At 48.8% G+C, this 15,736-nt stretch overlaps 7 protein-coding genes across 7 annotated transcripts; 4 read left to right on the plus strand and 3 right to left on the minus strand.

Annotated features, from left to right (window-relative positions):
- Positions 1 to 67: 67 nt before the first annotated feature.
- On the plus strand, positions 68 to 2,539 carry BU24DRAFT_392399 (glycoside hydrolase family 78 protein; the record flags this gene model as incomplete). Its single annotated transcript, XM_033525155.1, has 1 exon — positions 68 to 2,539. The coding sequence occupies one exon, from the start codon at positions 68 to 70 to the stop codon at positions 2,537 to 2,539; it is 2,472 nt and encodes an 823-aa protein (XP_033382615.1).
- Positions 2,540 to 2,705: 166 nt separating this feature from the next.
- On the minus strand, positions 2,706 to 3,986 carry BU24DRAFT_212453 (RTA1 like protein). Its single transcript, XM_033521954.1, has 3 exons — positions 3,626 to 3,986; positions 3,067 to 3,573; positions 2,706 to 3,016 (listed from the first exon to the last, which is right to left on the minus strand). The coding sequence occupies exons 1-3, from the start codon at positions 3,788 to 3,790 to the stop codon at positions 2,873 to 2,875; spliced, it is 816 nt and encodes a 271-aa protein (XP_033382616.1). The 5' UTR covers positions 3,791 to 3,986; the 3' UTR covers positions 2,706 to 2,872.
- A 495-nt stretch (positions 3,987 to 4,481) lies between these two features.
- On the minus strand, positions 4,482 to 5,535 carry BU24DRAFT_433717 (uncharacterized protein; the record flags this gene model as incomplete). The annotated part of the gene is made up of 2 exons (XM_033529992.1): positions 4,482 to 5,382; positions 5,435 to 5,535. The coding sequence occupies 2 exons, from the start codon at positions 5,533 to 5,535 to the stop codon at positions 4,482 to 4,484; spliced, it is 1,002 nt and encodes a 333-aa protein (XP_033382617.1).
- An 843-nt stretch (positions 5,536 to 6,378) lies between these two features.
- BU24DRAFT_392405 (glycosyltransferase family 1 protein) lies at positions 6,379 to 8,711 on the minus strand (the record flags this gene model as incomplete). The annotated part of the gene is made up of 2 exons (XM_033525156.1): positions 7,159 to 8,711; positions 6,379 to 7,111 (listed from the first exon to the last, which is right to left on the minus strand). Exons 1-2 carry the CDS (start codon positions 8,577 to 8,579, stop codon positions 6,379 to 6,381), a joined length of 2,154 nt encoding a protein of 717 aa, XP_033382618.1. The 5' UTR covers positions 8,580 to 8,711.
- A 536-nt stretch (positions 8,712 to 9,247) lies between these two features.
- BU24DRAFT_423272 (uncharacterized protein) lies at positions 9,248 to 10,411 on the plus strand. Its single transcript, XM_033528204.1, has 2 exons — positions 9,248 to 9,428; positions 9,491 to 10,411. Exons 1-2 carry the CDS (start codon positions 9,354 to 9,356, stop codon positions 10,163 to 10,165), a joined length of 750 nt encoding a protein of 249 aa, XP_033382619.1. The 5' UTR covers positions 9,248 to 9,353; the 3' UTR covers positions 10,166 to 10,411.
- A 347-nt stretch (positions 10,412 to 10,758) lies between these two features.
- BU24DRAFT_492948 (uncharacterized protein) lies at positions 10,759 to 12,631 on the plus strand (the record flags this gene model as incomplete). The annotated part of the gene is made up of 2 exons (XM_033533928.1): positions 10,759 to 10,943; positions 11,009 to 12,631. 2 exons carry the CDS (start codon positions 10,759 to 10,761, stop codon positions 12,288 to 12,290), a joined length of 1,467 nt encoding a protein of 488 aa, XP_033382620.1. The 3' UTR covers positions 12,291 to 12,631.
- A 1,008-nt stretch (positions 12,632 to 13,639) lies between these two features.
- BU24DRAFT_441834 (MFS drug transporter) lies at positions 13,640 to 15,657 on the plus strand (the record flags this gene model as incomplete). The annotated part of the gene is made up of 2 exons (XM_033530477.1): positions 13,640 to 14,082; positions 14,137 to 15,657. Exons 1-2 carry the CDS (start codon positions 13,906 to 13,908, stop codon positions 15,655 to 15,657), a joined length of 1,698 nt encoding a protein of 565 aa, XP_033382621.1. The 5' UTR covers positions 13,640 to 13,905.
- Between the last annotated feature and the right edge of the window lie 79 nt (positions 15,658 to 15,736).

Consider the following 15,736-nt stretch of genomic DNA (forward strand, 5'->3'; position numbering starts at 1 on the left):
CAGTCTTTCTTTAATTCATTCAACCATTGCGTCCACCCTCAAAACTAAGAAGACCAAACGCACAACCATGGCATTATCATTCGATAGCAGTTGGATGTGGTATCCATCATTTCAAGAAGATCGAGAAGATACCTCCGGCTCCATCGTCGGGTTTCGTCGATCATTCTTCCTCGAAAACTGGACCCGACACCCTGTATCGATTCATATCACGGCAGACACGCGTTATAAGCTTTATGTCAATGGTCACGAGGTTGCATACGGGCCCGTAAAAGGAGATACCAGTCTATGGTTTTATGACGAGGTGGATATTGGACCCTACTTGAAGCAAGGAGACAACCGTATCCTTGTACGCGTCCTGCGCCTGTTCTACGGCACGACATACGCGCCCAGTTTCGCAAGATCAGCCTTCGGGGGACTGAGGATAAAAGTTCCCGAAGACTACTCCCCATTGAAATCACAGTTGGAAAGCAGTACAGAGTGGGAAACTGCCATCGATGAAGCTACGAAACTCAGAGTAGATGAGCCAGAAGACGCCTTTCTTCACATTTACGAGCATGTGACATCTCGAGGGAATACAGCGTTGACATGGATCCCCACGGTGCTTTTGTACTACAAGGATTCAACAGGAAATGCTCCTCCTTGGAACCTGTCATCTCGCCGCATACCTGAGTTTGAAATGAAAAGCACTGGTTTCGCTGCGATCCACAATATCAAAAGCAGCCTACCTGACCATGCCTGGAAACATCATCTCATTGATTGTACTGTTCCAAAGGTCGACAGCGGTCTAGTCCTTCCCGCTGGAACAACACATCGAATTGATCTGGAAATGACGAATCACACCACCGCTTTTCTTTCGTTCCATTTTCAGAGGCCAACTCAGAGTGGAAGTATACTCAGAGTAAAGTACTCCGAATGCTACGAGGATCAACCTGAAGATGCACCTTGGATTAGGCGCAAAGGTGGTAGGTGCGATTACCGGAAAGAACTATATGGGCCTTCGGATATATATGAATTTGAAGGACATCAGCCTGATCATTCGAAGAACTGGCTTGATGATGACGAGTCACCTTACGAGGTCTATAGCCCGTTTCACTGGCGCACATTTCGGTTTGTGCAGCTGGAAATCGAAGTTGGTTCCTCGGATCTTGTCTTTCATCGAATAGACATGAAGACAGTCCATTATCCACTTCATGTTGAGGCAGACTTTCACGTCGCGCAGAGCGGTAGTGAGAGTGCGTTTTGGCAACGCATGTGGGATACGAGCGTACGCACACTCCGCAACTGTATGCACGATTGCTACGAGGACTGCCCGTTCTATGAACAGCTGCAATATGCTATGGACACTCGAAGCTCCGCTCTCTTCACCTATCTTCTCTCCAGAGACGATCGTCTCGCCCGGCAAGCGATCGTTCAGATCCACAATTCTTTCCAGGCCCAGAAAGGGTTGACGGCAAGTCGGGCGCCTTCGCATCGCCAGCAGTTCATTCCCAGTTTCTCGCTCTTCTGGGCTTGTACGGTCTGCGATCACTTCGAGTTCTTTGCTGACGGTGACTTTGTGCGCACGTTCATGCCCGTTATTGACGCAATTCTTGCCTACTTTGATCGTACTGTCAATACAGATGGCTTGGTGACATCGAAGACGGAGGTCGGGATCTGGAACTACGTCGATTGGACAACGCAATGGAAACCCCATGGCATACCACCAGGAGCTAAGAGAGTGGGCATATCAACATTTACGAACCAGCTGTATGCCTACACGCTACAGAAGGTTGCGAAGTTGGCAACTGCTTTGGGTCGGCCATCTCTAGCCGTAGAATACGGACAGAGATCTTCGTCCATTGTTGCAGCCGTGCTAGATCACTGCTATGACGGCTCCTTCTTCACCGATACCTTGGCGACTGAATCCAGCTCAGTGGATCGGAGCCAGCATTGCCAGGTATGGGCCGTCTTGAGCGGCATCTTCACCGGTGACATCGCACGAGATCTACTACATCGTAGTTTAACGAGTGCGCGGGCGGGAAACATCGTTCAGGAATCGACTTCAATGTCGTTCTACACATTCAGAGCACTGAGCCTGGCGGGTGGATCCTTGTATGACGAATGGTTCAATGAACTATGGGGACCGTGGAGAGCCCAGTTGGAGTTGAACCTCACGACTTGGATTGAAGATGGTGTATCCCAGCGTTCGGATTGTCATGCATGGGGATCGGTGGCGATTTATGAATTGCTTGTCGAGGTTTTGGGTATTCGCCCAGTAGAACCAGGATTTACAGCGATTGAGTTGCGTCCAAGGACCACCCTTTTCAGTCAAGTAAACGCCAGGGTGCCTTTATCTCGAGGGAAAGAGGGTTCCAACCAAGGGAAGAATCTTCGAGTATATTGGGAGCCGCTGGCGTCGAACCAAGTGCAGGTATCTATCAAGCTCGAGGGAGGCGATTCTATCAAAGTATACGTACCAGATCTGGATCGTACGCTCGTGTTGGATGGGAAAGAGCAGGAGAGTCGGTTTGTTATAGATAGCGGGAAGGACATTTCATAGCGAATCTACATAGTGAATCTATTACCCTTTGATCTATTGAAGATGTTGGTCGAGCGACGATTGGTGATCATCCTCCTGTCCTAGTCCTTGAAGTAAGAATTGGTTTTTGGAGATACCCTCAGCGTGGGCTGCAAGGTCTGTTTTTTCCTCTCCGCGGCGATAGAGCCCACTATTATCGTGTTCCGCGTCCATTGTTCTATGCCTTATAATTGACCTACACCCATGTGTACAACTCCAGATTGAAGAATTCGCTCAATGTTATCTAATGTACAGTTCCAGCAATGACTCTTCATACACGTCTCGACGTACCGCTTGCTCCGGTGTAGACCGTCGTCACCACATACCATATTCATGGTCTGCCATTTTTCCCGGCTTGATGTTCGGGTCATACCATGTGATGCACACAACGAGCGTCAGCATCATCGGTAAAGAGTCGTAGAGATACAGAGGCCACTCATTCGAGAGTAGATATCCGTCCTGCGTCATTCGTTAGTATAATCCAACTTTATCCCAACCGAAAACCTCACCTTGCCCATCGCATACTCAATGACACGACAGAAGTTTCGGATCGTGATGAATACGCTCGACGCATAGAGAATCCAGATGTACTTCCCCCACGGGATCTGGGCAGAAGCAGCCGTAGGCACAGCATTGAGTCTCCTATGCCAGATGTTCGCTACCACGACGAAGAATGCAAAGATAAGAATTTGCAAGATCAATCCTCCCAGAATGGTGTTTTCGCCCATCTTGAAGCCATCTTCGTCCTTTGCCTTGATCAAGAGTCCGGCACCACCACCCTGAATACAGAAACAAAGTATGTCACCACCGACGAAGATCTTTGTAAGCCAGTTCGCGCGGACGATGGATAGGCGTACGCTGTCGGTGCGTACGATTAGGCGACCGAGTATCATGTAGATGGAGGCGGCGAAGAGGATAGGGGCGAGAAGAATGAGCATCGATTGAATGATGTAGGGGTTCTTGCTTGTCGTGTCGGAATGGGCTTTCGCGCGGGCGGCGTATCCGATGGCTTCGAACTGTACTTTGTCAATGTAAGAACACTAGAGGGGTGAAAAGATTGCTAATTACCAAGGCGCCAACAACAAAAGGTATGCAGAACCATGTCCGATTGCGAATGAGACGATAGATGTGGATGATGGTCAGGATAGCGAAGACGATGCATGCAATGACTCCGCCCGCAATGGAGGGGCGGTAGGGCCAAAGGACATATTCTGGGGGTTCAGAGCCAGGCATTTTATTGATTCAATATGAAGTGGAATGCTTGCTGAAACGATGCAAAGGAGAAAAGTAGGGGGGTTTATTAGGTCGAGGCCAGGCCGCCGCTGTAAGTTGAGGTTGTTTGGTAGCATACATCGTGCAGAGACTGAGACCCTTATAGTCGATTTCGAGGCGCTTGGTCTGAAAAGCTCAAACGAAGCCGTGCTTTTGAATAATGTCACCGCAATAGTGCATAATTTCTTTCTGTCGTCTTAGTTGGTATTCGCAGCATGGAGCTGTTCCTCAGACAGCAATGTCATTGACAGGGATGTTATTCAAAGGGCTTTAGGCGAATACGCGTATCGAACTATACGAAGAGGAGCCCCGCTATTAATAGTTACTCGTAACAGTGGAATTGCGGGGCTTCCCATGAAAATTGGGGCTCTTGGGTTGGGAGTTCGCCGACAAATTCAACCCCCTTTGGAATTAAACCTTCCATCCATGTCGCAGATCATGGATACGCACTATTTTCTTGAGATCTCTCCATGGTCTCCTGCAATTCCTGGGCGTACATTGCTTGAGTACTTATACAATCGCAAGCATTTCCCTCTTGGGTAGAGCTTGAGGCATTCAAGGCTTGACAAGCATCTCATACACCGTCGTTGCCCACAGCTTTATGACTCGGATATGTCGGAACTGGGCAGTCATGGTGAACGCAGTGAATTGTTCAGCCTGCACTGGATGGAACTTGTTGATTCCAGATCTGTTCCTTGGGCCAATCCAGCCACGACTTCCACTCACTCGGAACCAGAACGTCAGCTATTTTGAGTATCTGCTCTGCGGTTCCTTGAAGAAACCAATAGTAATCGCTTCTATGCAGCAACACCGCATAGTGAGCAAAGATAATGAGTGCCCCCGGTTGCTTTTCAGACAGTAGCTCCACGTAGTGGTTGGTGACGAAATGCATCCAAATCTTCAATAGAGTAATGGAAGGTAGATGCGGTGAAAGCGTTGTCTCCTGAAAAACCATCTCAAGCAGATGAATCGCGTTGCTGTATGCATCCACGATAGCTGGAGGGTACACCTGGTCGATCACAGCGTTAAACCGTCGCAGTTGCACAAGCTCTGTGTAAGTGGGGACCTTGATAATGCTCCAATCAATCCGCTCTACGTCTTTTGGAATCAAGCGCCCGAGCTCCGAGCTTTTCATAGCATCGAAGAATCGATCGACCATTGGCCTGACCTTTCGAGTGAGAACCATGTTGGACAAAACAATGTCGAAAGCATGATCTAGGTCACTACTAACTGCCATGGCTAGTGCGCAGGAGTAAGGAAAGAGAGTCCCAGCAAACATGAGAATGGCTTTGAAGTTGTACTCGTCGATGTCGGACACCAGGAGTCGGAAGCTGTCAAGTGCTGTTGCGTAATGCTGCTCAGCTAAATTGAGATAGGCACTTCGAGACTCCGCCCGACTCCTTTCCATATGGCTGATGTGTAGTGCGGCCAAAGCGAGCAGACTGTGAAGCAAATAGACATGATCAAAGGCGATGTGAACAACATTCACACTGTTAACCTCCTCGGCGTCCAGATGTGTTGCCAAAGTTTTTGCTGTAACCATGGTGTAATGGCTGCCTTGGTCAGACTCAATCCAATCCAGAAGCGTACTTGATCATCACATACTGTAATAGTCGTAACTGGGTGACATTGATATTATAGTCAGACTCGCGGGTAGCTACTGGTGAAGTCGATGGGTGGTCCAACGCGGGCGCATCTGCTGGCATCGGGGTTGAGGTCTGGGCAAGAGACGAAGGGAATTCATTAGGAGTGAAATGTCGGCCTTTGAAAGGACGATACTCGCACGCCTTTTCCTGCTTGACGCAGTTTGCACAATATGGTTTTTGCTCATCACACTGGATCTTCATTAGTCTACCATACTGCTTCACAAGCACATGAGGCACCAAATACCTTGATATGGCGAGCTTTACAGGGCAAACACCCATTCCGAGACTTTTTGTGCGCCTTGCGCGTTTTTGATTGATCCATAGCTTTGATCTAACCGGGTACCTTGAGCATTTTGACTGTGGCTGGTGAGGAGGACGTTCATCCAATGTACCCTGGATGCCTCCATCCGCACATCCGTAGGACCACACCCAAAAGACGCTAACATCGGCAAGACTGGGAGGACTCCTGATGTGGTCTGTGCGTGCCTTGGGCGATGAATGAAAGAGACAAGCTTCGTTAATTAGTGAGACTGCCAATAAACTATTCATCACCAAATTCTTATAATTGCGGCATTGTCCGATGCTATTCTATTATATTTTTGCTGCATCGCTCAAGCGGAAACCAATGTGCCGAACTGGCCTGGGCAGTGAAGCTACGTCATCAAACGCAGCCACACCAGTCACCTTCGATGTTCGGTGGCAGATGCAATAAACTCCTCTCTCGAAGCCATTGAAACTATTCGAGTGAACCCTTCGTCTAGGGTGACAACGGAGACGTCTTAGAACTTCTTCGATTCAGTCCACTAGTAGTCTCGCTGTATGAGTAACTTAGCGCGAGAACACATTATTGCATCGCGTATCAGAACCAGAAGGTAGGGCTCAATTCAATGGTGAATATAATACTCAACAGGGTATTCTAACCCGGCCCTTTTCGCTTCTTAGAGACTTAAAGGCATTGATTATGCCGATGGCTTCTTCGTCGAACACCCGCCGTTGGGTAATATATTGCCCTTCGGATATCTTTCGTCCCTTAATGTCTTTTTGGGTGCCTAGATGTACTACGTGTCGTAGACTCTTGCAGATTCCCTCACCAGGATATGCAACTATTCCAACGGTAGCAGAAACCGTTTTGGACGTAAATCCTAGGACACCTTTGCCCAGGCCTTTTGCAAACCCTGCCGCACCATCCTTCTTTGCATCTTCAACAGGCCGAACAAAAAGATCAGAAAAGCCGTCAGCCATACCGAATGCAAAGTTCTTTCCAGCCTTGCCAAAACCGCTCTGTATGTTCGTTACTTCTCCATGGTCTCTTACCTCCTCGCCGTACAACCTTGGCAGGGCTCGGAAACCCTCAGCGGTTGCCAGTGGTAGATCGACAGCAACACCTTTGAGCAAGGCGGCATTGAACCTACCGAACCCCTTCGCACCAGCAGCAGCCATTCTACCTGCAGTTACTGCGCCATGTGCCGCATCGCTCGTTCCCTCAGTCTTTGCTCGGCTAAGCTCTTTGCAAGGATCAACAATCATGCTGGTGGTTGCTTTGCTCATATTGCCAACGACCGAGAGACCTGCAGAGGTTGTACTGGTGATCGGATCCCAGCGATTATTTGTGATATTTATAGTGTGTGTTTCATAGCTACGATAATCAGTGCTTGCTCGATGGCTCCCTGCTGGCGAACTTACTGCCTCAAGTCGCTCTGCGATATCACTCCATTCTCGACAAGAACCTGTGCTGCGAGTTTGGAAAGTCGTATTGGAGCCTTCTTATAAATCCAGGCGGCAGGCCGGTCGCGCATGATATTGCATGGCATGGCCTCAAATGGCAAGTTGGCGTGGAAAGATTGGACCGCCGCTTTCACACCTTCCTCGCTCGCCATTTGCGAAGATATATTCGATGCTGCTGCCCTGGTCTCGGGCGCGAGAAGAAATTGAATTGCTTCAGCCAAGTTCTGGCTGGACAGCATCTTGTGTGGTATGGGTTTCGGACCGGCACCAGCCTCAGCGATCATCTCGCCCCAGAACGGTTGATCTCCAAAGAAGGGCACTACCAGTATTGGGCATGCGTTCTTCAGGCCACATGCCGCCGTTCCTGCACCTCCATGATGGATCACAGCGGTGACATGTTGGAATAGCCACTCGTGATCACAATCGCCAATGAAGAGAATATCGCCTGCACGATCGGCATGCCCTTCACCCAAATTGCTCCAGCCCTTGGATATGATCGCTCGAACACCGCACATTTGCACAGCTTCTAAGATTAGAGATGTCATCTTGGGTGGGTCTTCCAGGACGATACTGCCGAACCCGATATATATCGGAGGCGGGCCATCTTTAAGAAATTCCACAATCACTGTAGGCGGAGTGTAAGGAGGTGGATCACGGAAGAAGAAGCCGCAGACATCAATGTGAGAAGGCCAATCCACAGGCTTTGGAACAAGAGCGGGAGACCAGCAGTAGGTAAATAGAACCTCCAATGCCTCTGCAAGTCCGGGTCCAACCGTAGCAGGGACAGGTTCGAGATCCAGAGTATGTCGGAATTTGTTGATAACGTCCCCTAGGCCTTGCCATGTAAGAAACTCCACGATGCCGTACGAGGCAAAGTTGATCGTAGCTGGATCGATCTCTCCCACTTTGAAGTTCGCCAGAGGATGAGGAAATGCTCTCGTGCTGCTCCAAGGCATGGTGAACATCATGTGAAGGGGAACACCGAGTGCCTGTGCGCAGTGAATGTGTGCAAAACTAGGCGGGTTCGCGATGATCGCATCGGCTACAAAAGGTTCGTGTGAGTCTGGATCTGCATCCACACATGATCGCCAGCAACCATTGAGGATATCTGTCATCATAACGCGCTTCTTCTTGATATCGCCCTCTCGTAGGCTCTTCATCGAAGGAATTAACCCTGGATTCTTGACCATGTAGGCCATCAGCTCTTTCGGATCGCCTCCAATAGGATAAAACTCCAGAGAAGACTTCGTAACAAATTCTTTAAAGGTATTATGTGTTGCCAGTCTAACCCGATGACCGTATTTTTGAAGTTCTTGACCAAGGGCGACGAATGGCTGGACATCACCACGGCTACCAACGACTTGAATGACGATGTTCATACGTATATTCCATCCTCTATACACGGTAAATCGGCGGCTGCGCTCGAACGGCTCTTTGCTCTGCTCAGGGACAAGCTTGACGAGGGTTTTGGTAAGCCGAGACTTGAGGTCGATCTCGATACGACCATCGTCTAAGGTCTGAAATCAGTTAAATTCATGACTCGAGAGAGGCTTACGTACGAGTAACACCAGTATCGCCTCGTGGAGGTATTGAGCCCTCCCCATGCCCTAATTCATGAATTGAGCTGGGTGCGCTGGAGGGACCGGAATCGCTGTATGGCATTGAGGGGTCCACCGGAGACAGCGCATTGTATGTGTACTTTTGATGTGAATTCGATTCACTAGAACTCGGCCTTCCTGCGGTCGCTCTCACACTATATGGTGGAGGAGCAGTTCTCGACCGGATACCGTTGTCGTATTCTTCCCATACCGGAATCGGTGCTTGTGTACTATCCGGTCGTGGCATTCTGGTAACTTGTGATGACACAAGCAATTCCTCTGCCTCATGGTGATCGTCGAGCTATATAATGACATTTGCTTTCGTACTTCGGCTTCATACATTACACTAGAACTCAATACGCGTATGCACGGACCACGATTTCTGAAGTGCTCATACAATGGGCCGAGGGTCCAACTAGTGCCCGCATCGTCTCCTTTCACCAAAGAAGCTTGTCTGCCAAGCCCAACCCATCTTTCTCTACTCGGATGTTTTACTGCCGTAATCAATTCGAATACGTCGAACCATCAATAGGCCGGTGCTGTGACGACACCGCAATGGAGATCAAGACGCGCAAGACACACAAGAAGTCGCGAAAAGGATGTCTTGCTTGTAAAGCCCGCCATGTGAAGGTATGATTGGCTCCAATCATATCAGCCATACATAGAGAAACAAGGCTGATCATTTCATACAGTGCGATGAGCAACAGCCAATCTGCGCGAACTGTGTTAAGCAAGACACGCCGTGTGAATATCCAGCGACAAAAGGTCGTGAAGGGTCCAAAGACTCGCCATTGCTTGTCACTTCGATCTATACACCCTCATCAACAGAAGGCGGGCTATTCGAGCAGTCTCCAAGTCTGCTATCTACACCAGCCCATAATTCAACTGCGCTCAACGTCCTCCACTTGCGCCTTTTGCATCATTATACGACTGTCACTGCTCGAAGTCTCGGAGCGGACCCAGAGGCTCGTGAAGCCTACGCAAGCGTAGTAGTAGACACCGCTTTTGAGTGTCCCTTCCTCCTTCACATGATACTTGCTCTTTCTGCCCTCCATCTCAGTCGGCTTTTAGAGTGTGGCCCAGAAGCCGTCGAGTACGCTCTGATAGGGAGTAGACACCATGACATTGCGCTTGCATCGTTTCAAGGTTCTGTTTGTGACATCAATGAAAGCAATTTCAAAGCTGTCTTCATGTTTGCAGGAGTCCTATTCCCATACTCGTGTGCAAGCTCCATTGATTCCGGTCACGATGCAGACCATGCATTCGAAGTCCTGATGGTACAATTCTCCTTGACCAGAAGAGTCCGACCAATGGTTTCAAGCTTCTACAATGCAATCAAAGTCTCTTGGAGCAATTCCGACCTCTAGAAATATAGATCGAGGTGGGTCCGCTGTGGATAAGTTTTGTCAATGTTGAAAGACAAGCGTACTGGGCTTAGACAGGTTTCAAATAATTCTTTCTATTTTTGTGGAGCTCACACGTTTACTAAGTAGATTGGGAAAATCCGGAGATGGGTATCACCTATTCTCTAATATCGAAAGACCTCGATGAGAGTCATATTATTTGATTTACCAAATAATATAATCTCACTATATAACAATAATGTCTTGCAGTAAACTATCTAGATCTAGTTTTACTTTTTACATCGCAAATCATTGTGTACATCTCGAGAAATAAGAACTCTTTGCCACTATGTGTTCATGCTTCTACATAGAATGGATAATGTGATCGTGCCTTGCAGTGATCAATCATGAAAGGTCATGTGATTCATTTGACCTTCATAATTCACTGTTGTTGCCTAAATGGTGACCGTGCTCCACCCCCGCATGCCTAAAGAGGTTAACGATTTGACAAGCGCCACAAGTTGGGAGCTAGCCTTGCCACAGCCATAGAGGAACTCCTCTTACCTACTTCCAACTCACAAGTACGTACATCTAAGTTGATCAGTGACACCCTTAAGATGTCTTTCACCAAAACCACACCTCTTGAACTCACGGTTTGGGACCTCTTGACGCTTGATAAGAGCGAGCTTGTTCGGTACTTGCAAAGCAAACGTGGGGACACTGGTGGATTTGTTTTGTCAAATCCTGCCGGCTTTGAAAAACTCTCGAAGGGCGAACGAGACGAGCTAGGGAAGCGACTGAGGTGAGAACAAAGCCTCTATTACCCTTTACATGTAACTTTTCATCACTAATGTTTATCACGAATAGTGATGCTGCAGAAGTCGCTAGCGCTGTACAATCCATCGGCATGGATGCACTGACCGAGCGCTTGACGAGCATAGCAGATGCAGATGGCTATTCAAAGCCCAAGTGTCTATGCTCGCCGCCTATGTCGCCCGTGTCGGACACATGCACCGAACCGCCTTTACCGGATCACTCTGAAAGGTACCAAGCGATATGTTATCACGAGCTCATTAAAGATGGCGGCAAGCCCGTTTGCTCGATCGAAGAAACATCGCATATGTTGGCTGAACCAACAGCCAGTCACGAGCCTGCTCGGCCGTGGTTCATAGACCTAGACCCGCACAGTCGAAATGAGGAGATAAAAACAGTGTTTCCGCGGCAGCTCGAGCAGTGGTGGCACTTTCGCAAGTGGCAGTTAGTCAACCGAGGCATCGATGAACTTGAAGGGTTCCCTGAGTACCTTGCATCAAACCGGAGAATAGATGAGTACCTCGAAGAGCACCGATGGATAGCCGACAAGTCCTATGAGAGGATCAAGCTGGGCATGTGGCAGGATAACTTCGAAGCATTTCCTTATCGCCCTATTAAAGACGGGCTTCCCGTTTATGAGGACGCAGTGGAGAGAAACCTAGCAATCTACAATTTCAAACTGCCTCTACAGTTAATGGAGAATCCACGCGAACAATCTGACTGGACGACTTGGCTTGAATACCTTAGCTACGAGAAATGGTGGCTGGATAAACATACTGCCGTAATGGAACGTGGTACGCGGCGGTATTATGAAGCCTGGTATAAGTTTATTCACCCATCACGAGCACCGCCGGCTCAGACTCAGGTCACGGGGAAAGTGATGTCAGACCTGAATGATGACCCCGCTGCGACAGGCTCAGCGACTTCGCCGTCTCAAAAGCAGCTCCCAGGCACGAAGAGACATCAATTGAAGATGCCACGGCCCACTGCGCTGAAAGTGTCTAATAAACGAATCAATGACTTCATCAATGATTCGAGGCCTTATCGACGCGCAGAAATGATTGTCCGTTGTCACAAGAGTCGGGTGAGGTGGATCGTCAAGCAAGCGAGTGCGATGGAAGCCGAGATGCTGCAGAAAGACAGGACAGTGGGGAATGATCAAGATACAGGGGAGAGGAGGAAGAGGAAACAAATTGATGAGGACGATGATGATGGCATCTCCCCAGAGCCATGGTCCAAGAGGATAAAGCGGGGAGTCGAAGGTCATGATATGGTTCAAGCCAAGGTTTCGGAACAACGTCCTTGGATGCGGCGACCACGCTCCCGAAGCATTTGAACGCCCGCCTATCCTCCGCCATGGAGTACCTGTCTGGTGTGTTCACCGCTTCCCTGAGTCACCGAGTGACCGGACCAGCTCTGGGACCCTACCTAGAGCAAGTTGGTGAAGGCCTACGGCACTGAGAAAAATTCCTACTTTCCACTTCATGTTTTTGCAAGCGAGCCCTAGTATCACTAAGGAATTCCATCCCAATATTTTCCGAGCATTTATCACTGCCTTCCCCATTGTATTACTACAAGTAGCAAACATGGGCACCTGGAGATGCTTCAAGAGCACTTGGACAAAGAGAATGAAATTGCTGCGTAAGGCAGGAATACAATGTGTAACATAGAACAATCAACCGATAATTCACGAACCACTACCTCGCATGATAATCTTACTGCGGCTGAACGAATGTGAACATCTAAGCGCGGAAGAGAAGATCCCCACCAAGCACTATATCTAAGGTGACGTATCTCTAAACACTATCAATATGGACATGATGCATATAAAACTGTCTGCTCAACCCTTCACAGGATATCGCAGCATAATAAATTGATTGTCTGATGATTTTACGTGACGTTATCTGCAATCGTCTTACGCAAATAACACGGATTGGCATAGATTATGGCCGGGATCCTAAAATCTTATGATAGATAAGAGCTCCTCTCGTCGTATTCTCGTAAATGCAAGATTGAAAATCTCCCAAATTCCCGAACGGAAGGGTTGCTGCGGTTGGCTAAGGTTATACGGTCATGCAAGTCGCACTTACACTTTCCGATTCTATCAGCTACTAACTTCAAAACAGTGGCTATCTAACCGTGGGATTGTCAGAATTCTATGAATAATGCAAAAATGAGTAATCGCCCCGTCGAGAACTCGATTTTCAGCGTCGGGATTATCTGGAAAAGTTCAAACAATGCCCTGGCGCCCATACCGGTCCATCACAGATAGTTACGCATACGGTCATCTCGATATCATGTACGCCTTGATACAAAGTTGCGCGGATGCGAACGATATTCTTCTCAACTGGGGGAATCGAACGCCAATGAATACTGTACATCCAACGGTCAAGTCAAGCTATCAAGTCTCCAACGCACAATTTGGTGCGCTCTGACTTGAAGAACGTTGACATGAAGATACCACGCAACTCCTATATTATTTGCTTTCTCTAGATTATTTTGTAAATCGAATCAGCGCATTACTGTAGTATTTTATATATCGCTACACAAACTATGGCAAAGGGAATTCTACTATGGACAACGATGGACGGGCAATCGGATGCGCTTGGAGAACACGCGTGTCGAACACGCCCTTGCCACCCGATATCTCGTATCACATTCAAGTACATGTGTTCGGTTTGCCCAAATGCAATTTTATACTATAGAATCTTTAGGAAGGTAGAGAAGCCATCATGAACCCGTAGGGCGTGAGGTATAATTACTCGTCGTATTGATTGGAAGGGCGCGCTCTTGATTACATGTAATTCCCTTTTCGGGCTAGAGCGCACGGACTTTCAGAGATCGCTCACTACCGCTCCTGGAGGTTAAATATCACGACATACATACATCTTCAATGTCTAAGATGTGGGATTATCGTCGCTGATACTTAAATTACCAGAAAAAGGGAAAATATGGCAGACTCTATCGTACCCTCTAAGCCTGTCGTTGAAGATGTTCTCACCACAACAGATGCTGAGGTGTCAGCTGAGCAACCTCCTGAGGAGCAACCCACTAAGCCATTCGACGAAATCGAGGACCCGAAAGCAAGAACGAAACTCCGTATAGGAGCGATTTTATCATCTTTATACGTTTGTCTTTCTATTGAAACGTCGAAATGAGCAATTAACTTACCAACGCAATAGCTTGTACTCTTCGTAGCCGCCTTGGACCAAACTATCATTGCAACCACAATCCCCACTATCTCTGCATCACTTCACTCAGCCATGGGATATACATGGATTGGAAGCGCATATTCTCTGGCCACCGCTGCATCGGGTCCGATATGGTCTCGAATCAGCGACATCTGGGGCCGCAAGCTCGCTCTACTTTGTGCTGTCGCCTTATTCGCCCTCGCCAGTATTCTTGCAGCTGTGAGCACGAAGATGCAGATGTTGATTGCTGCACGTGCCCTCCAAGGAACAGCAGGAGGAGGACTCGGTCAGCTTGTAACCATCACTATCTCGGATCTGTTTAGTGTACGAAAGCGGTCCCTATACATGGGGATGTTAGGCGTCATGTGGGCTGTTGCAGGATCCGCTGGACCACCCATCGGAGGAGCATTAACACAATTAGCAAGCTGGCGCTGGTGCTTCTGGATCAACCTTCCCGTTTGTGGTTGCGCATTCATTCTCCTGCTCCTGTTTCTTGACGTGCACAACCCGCGCACGAAGTTCAGCGAAGGTATCAAGGCGATCGACTGGCTCGGGACCATCTCGATCCTCGCTGTGACTCTCCTCCTCCTTCTCGGACTAGACTTCGGCGGCTCGACATTTCCCTGGAACAGTCCAAGGGTCATATGTCTGATTGCTGTCGGTGGGGCCATGATTCTCTTTTTCCTGTTCTGCGAGAAGAAGCTGGCAAAGTATCCACTCATGCCACTAACCGTCTTCAAGACGCGCTCAAACAACGCAGCTTTCATCGTAGGATTTGCACACAACATGGTGTCGATGGGCGTGGAGTACTACCTCCCACTGTACTTCCAAAGCGTGAAGCAAGCCTCGCCCTTACGCAGCGGAGTTCTCGTGCTGCCGATGATGTTGACCATGGCCGCGACAGACATGACATCGGGGTTTCTGATCCACAAAACAGGACGGTACAGGGAAATCATGTGGGTGGGTGTTTCAATGATGACCCTGGGTACGGGTCTCTTCATACTCTTCGATGTGGACATCCCGCTCGCCAAGATCATTGGAATCGAAATTGTAGCCGGACTTGGCCCTGCAATGCTTTTCCAAGTACCAAGAATCATCATTCAGAACTCTGTTAGTCAGGCCGAGACCTCGTCTGCAACTTCTACACTGGGTTTCTCTGGTGGGCTCGCGACATCGCTATCGCTGGTGATCGGCAGCGTTGTTTTCCAGAACAGTATGGGCGCAACGCATTCAGCACTCGTATCCGCCGGGCTCGGTGCCGAGGCTCTCGAGGCGTTGGCCTCTGACAAGGCGGCTGCGAATGTTGACATCGTCAAGACGATTCAGGATCCTGCAATGCGACGAGCGGTGCAAGAGGCGTTCGCGTGGAGCATGCGCAATATGTTCATAACCTATACGGCTATCGCAGCTGTAGCCGTGTTCGCCAGCGCATTCGTCAAGCATACAAAGCTCCGGACGAAGCATGAAGAGACGAAGACAGGGGTTGAGCATTTGACCGAGAGGAAGGGATGAACGGTTTCTTGTGAAACAAGATTTTCCAAAGGAACCGCGATAAGCCAGGCCAGAGCTAAAGGCGGCGCGGTTCGGTGCG

This window comes from Aaosphaeria arxii (genome assembly GCF_010015735.1).
Source record: "Aaosphaeria arxii CBS 175.79 unplaced genomic scaffold BU24scaffold_5, whole genome shotgun sequence".
Lineage (NCBI taxonomy): Eukaryota > Fungi > Ascomycota > Dothideomycetes > Pleosporales > Aaosphaeria > Aaosphaeria arxii.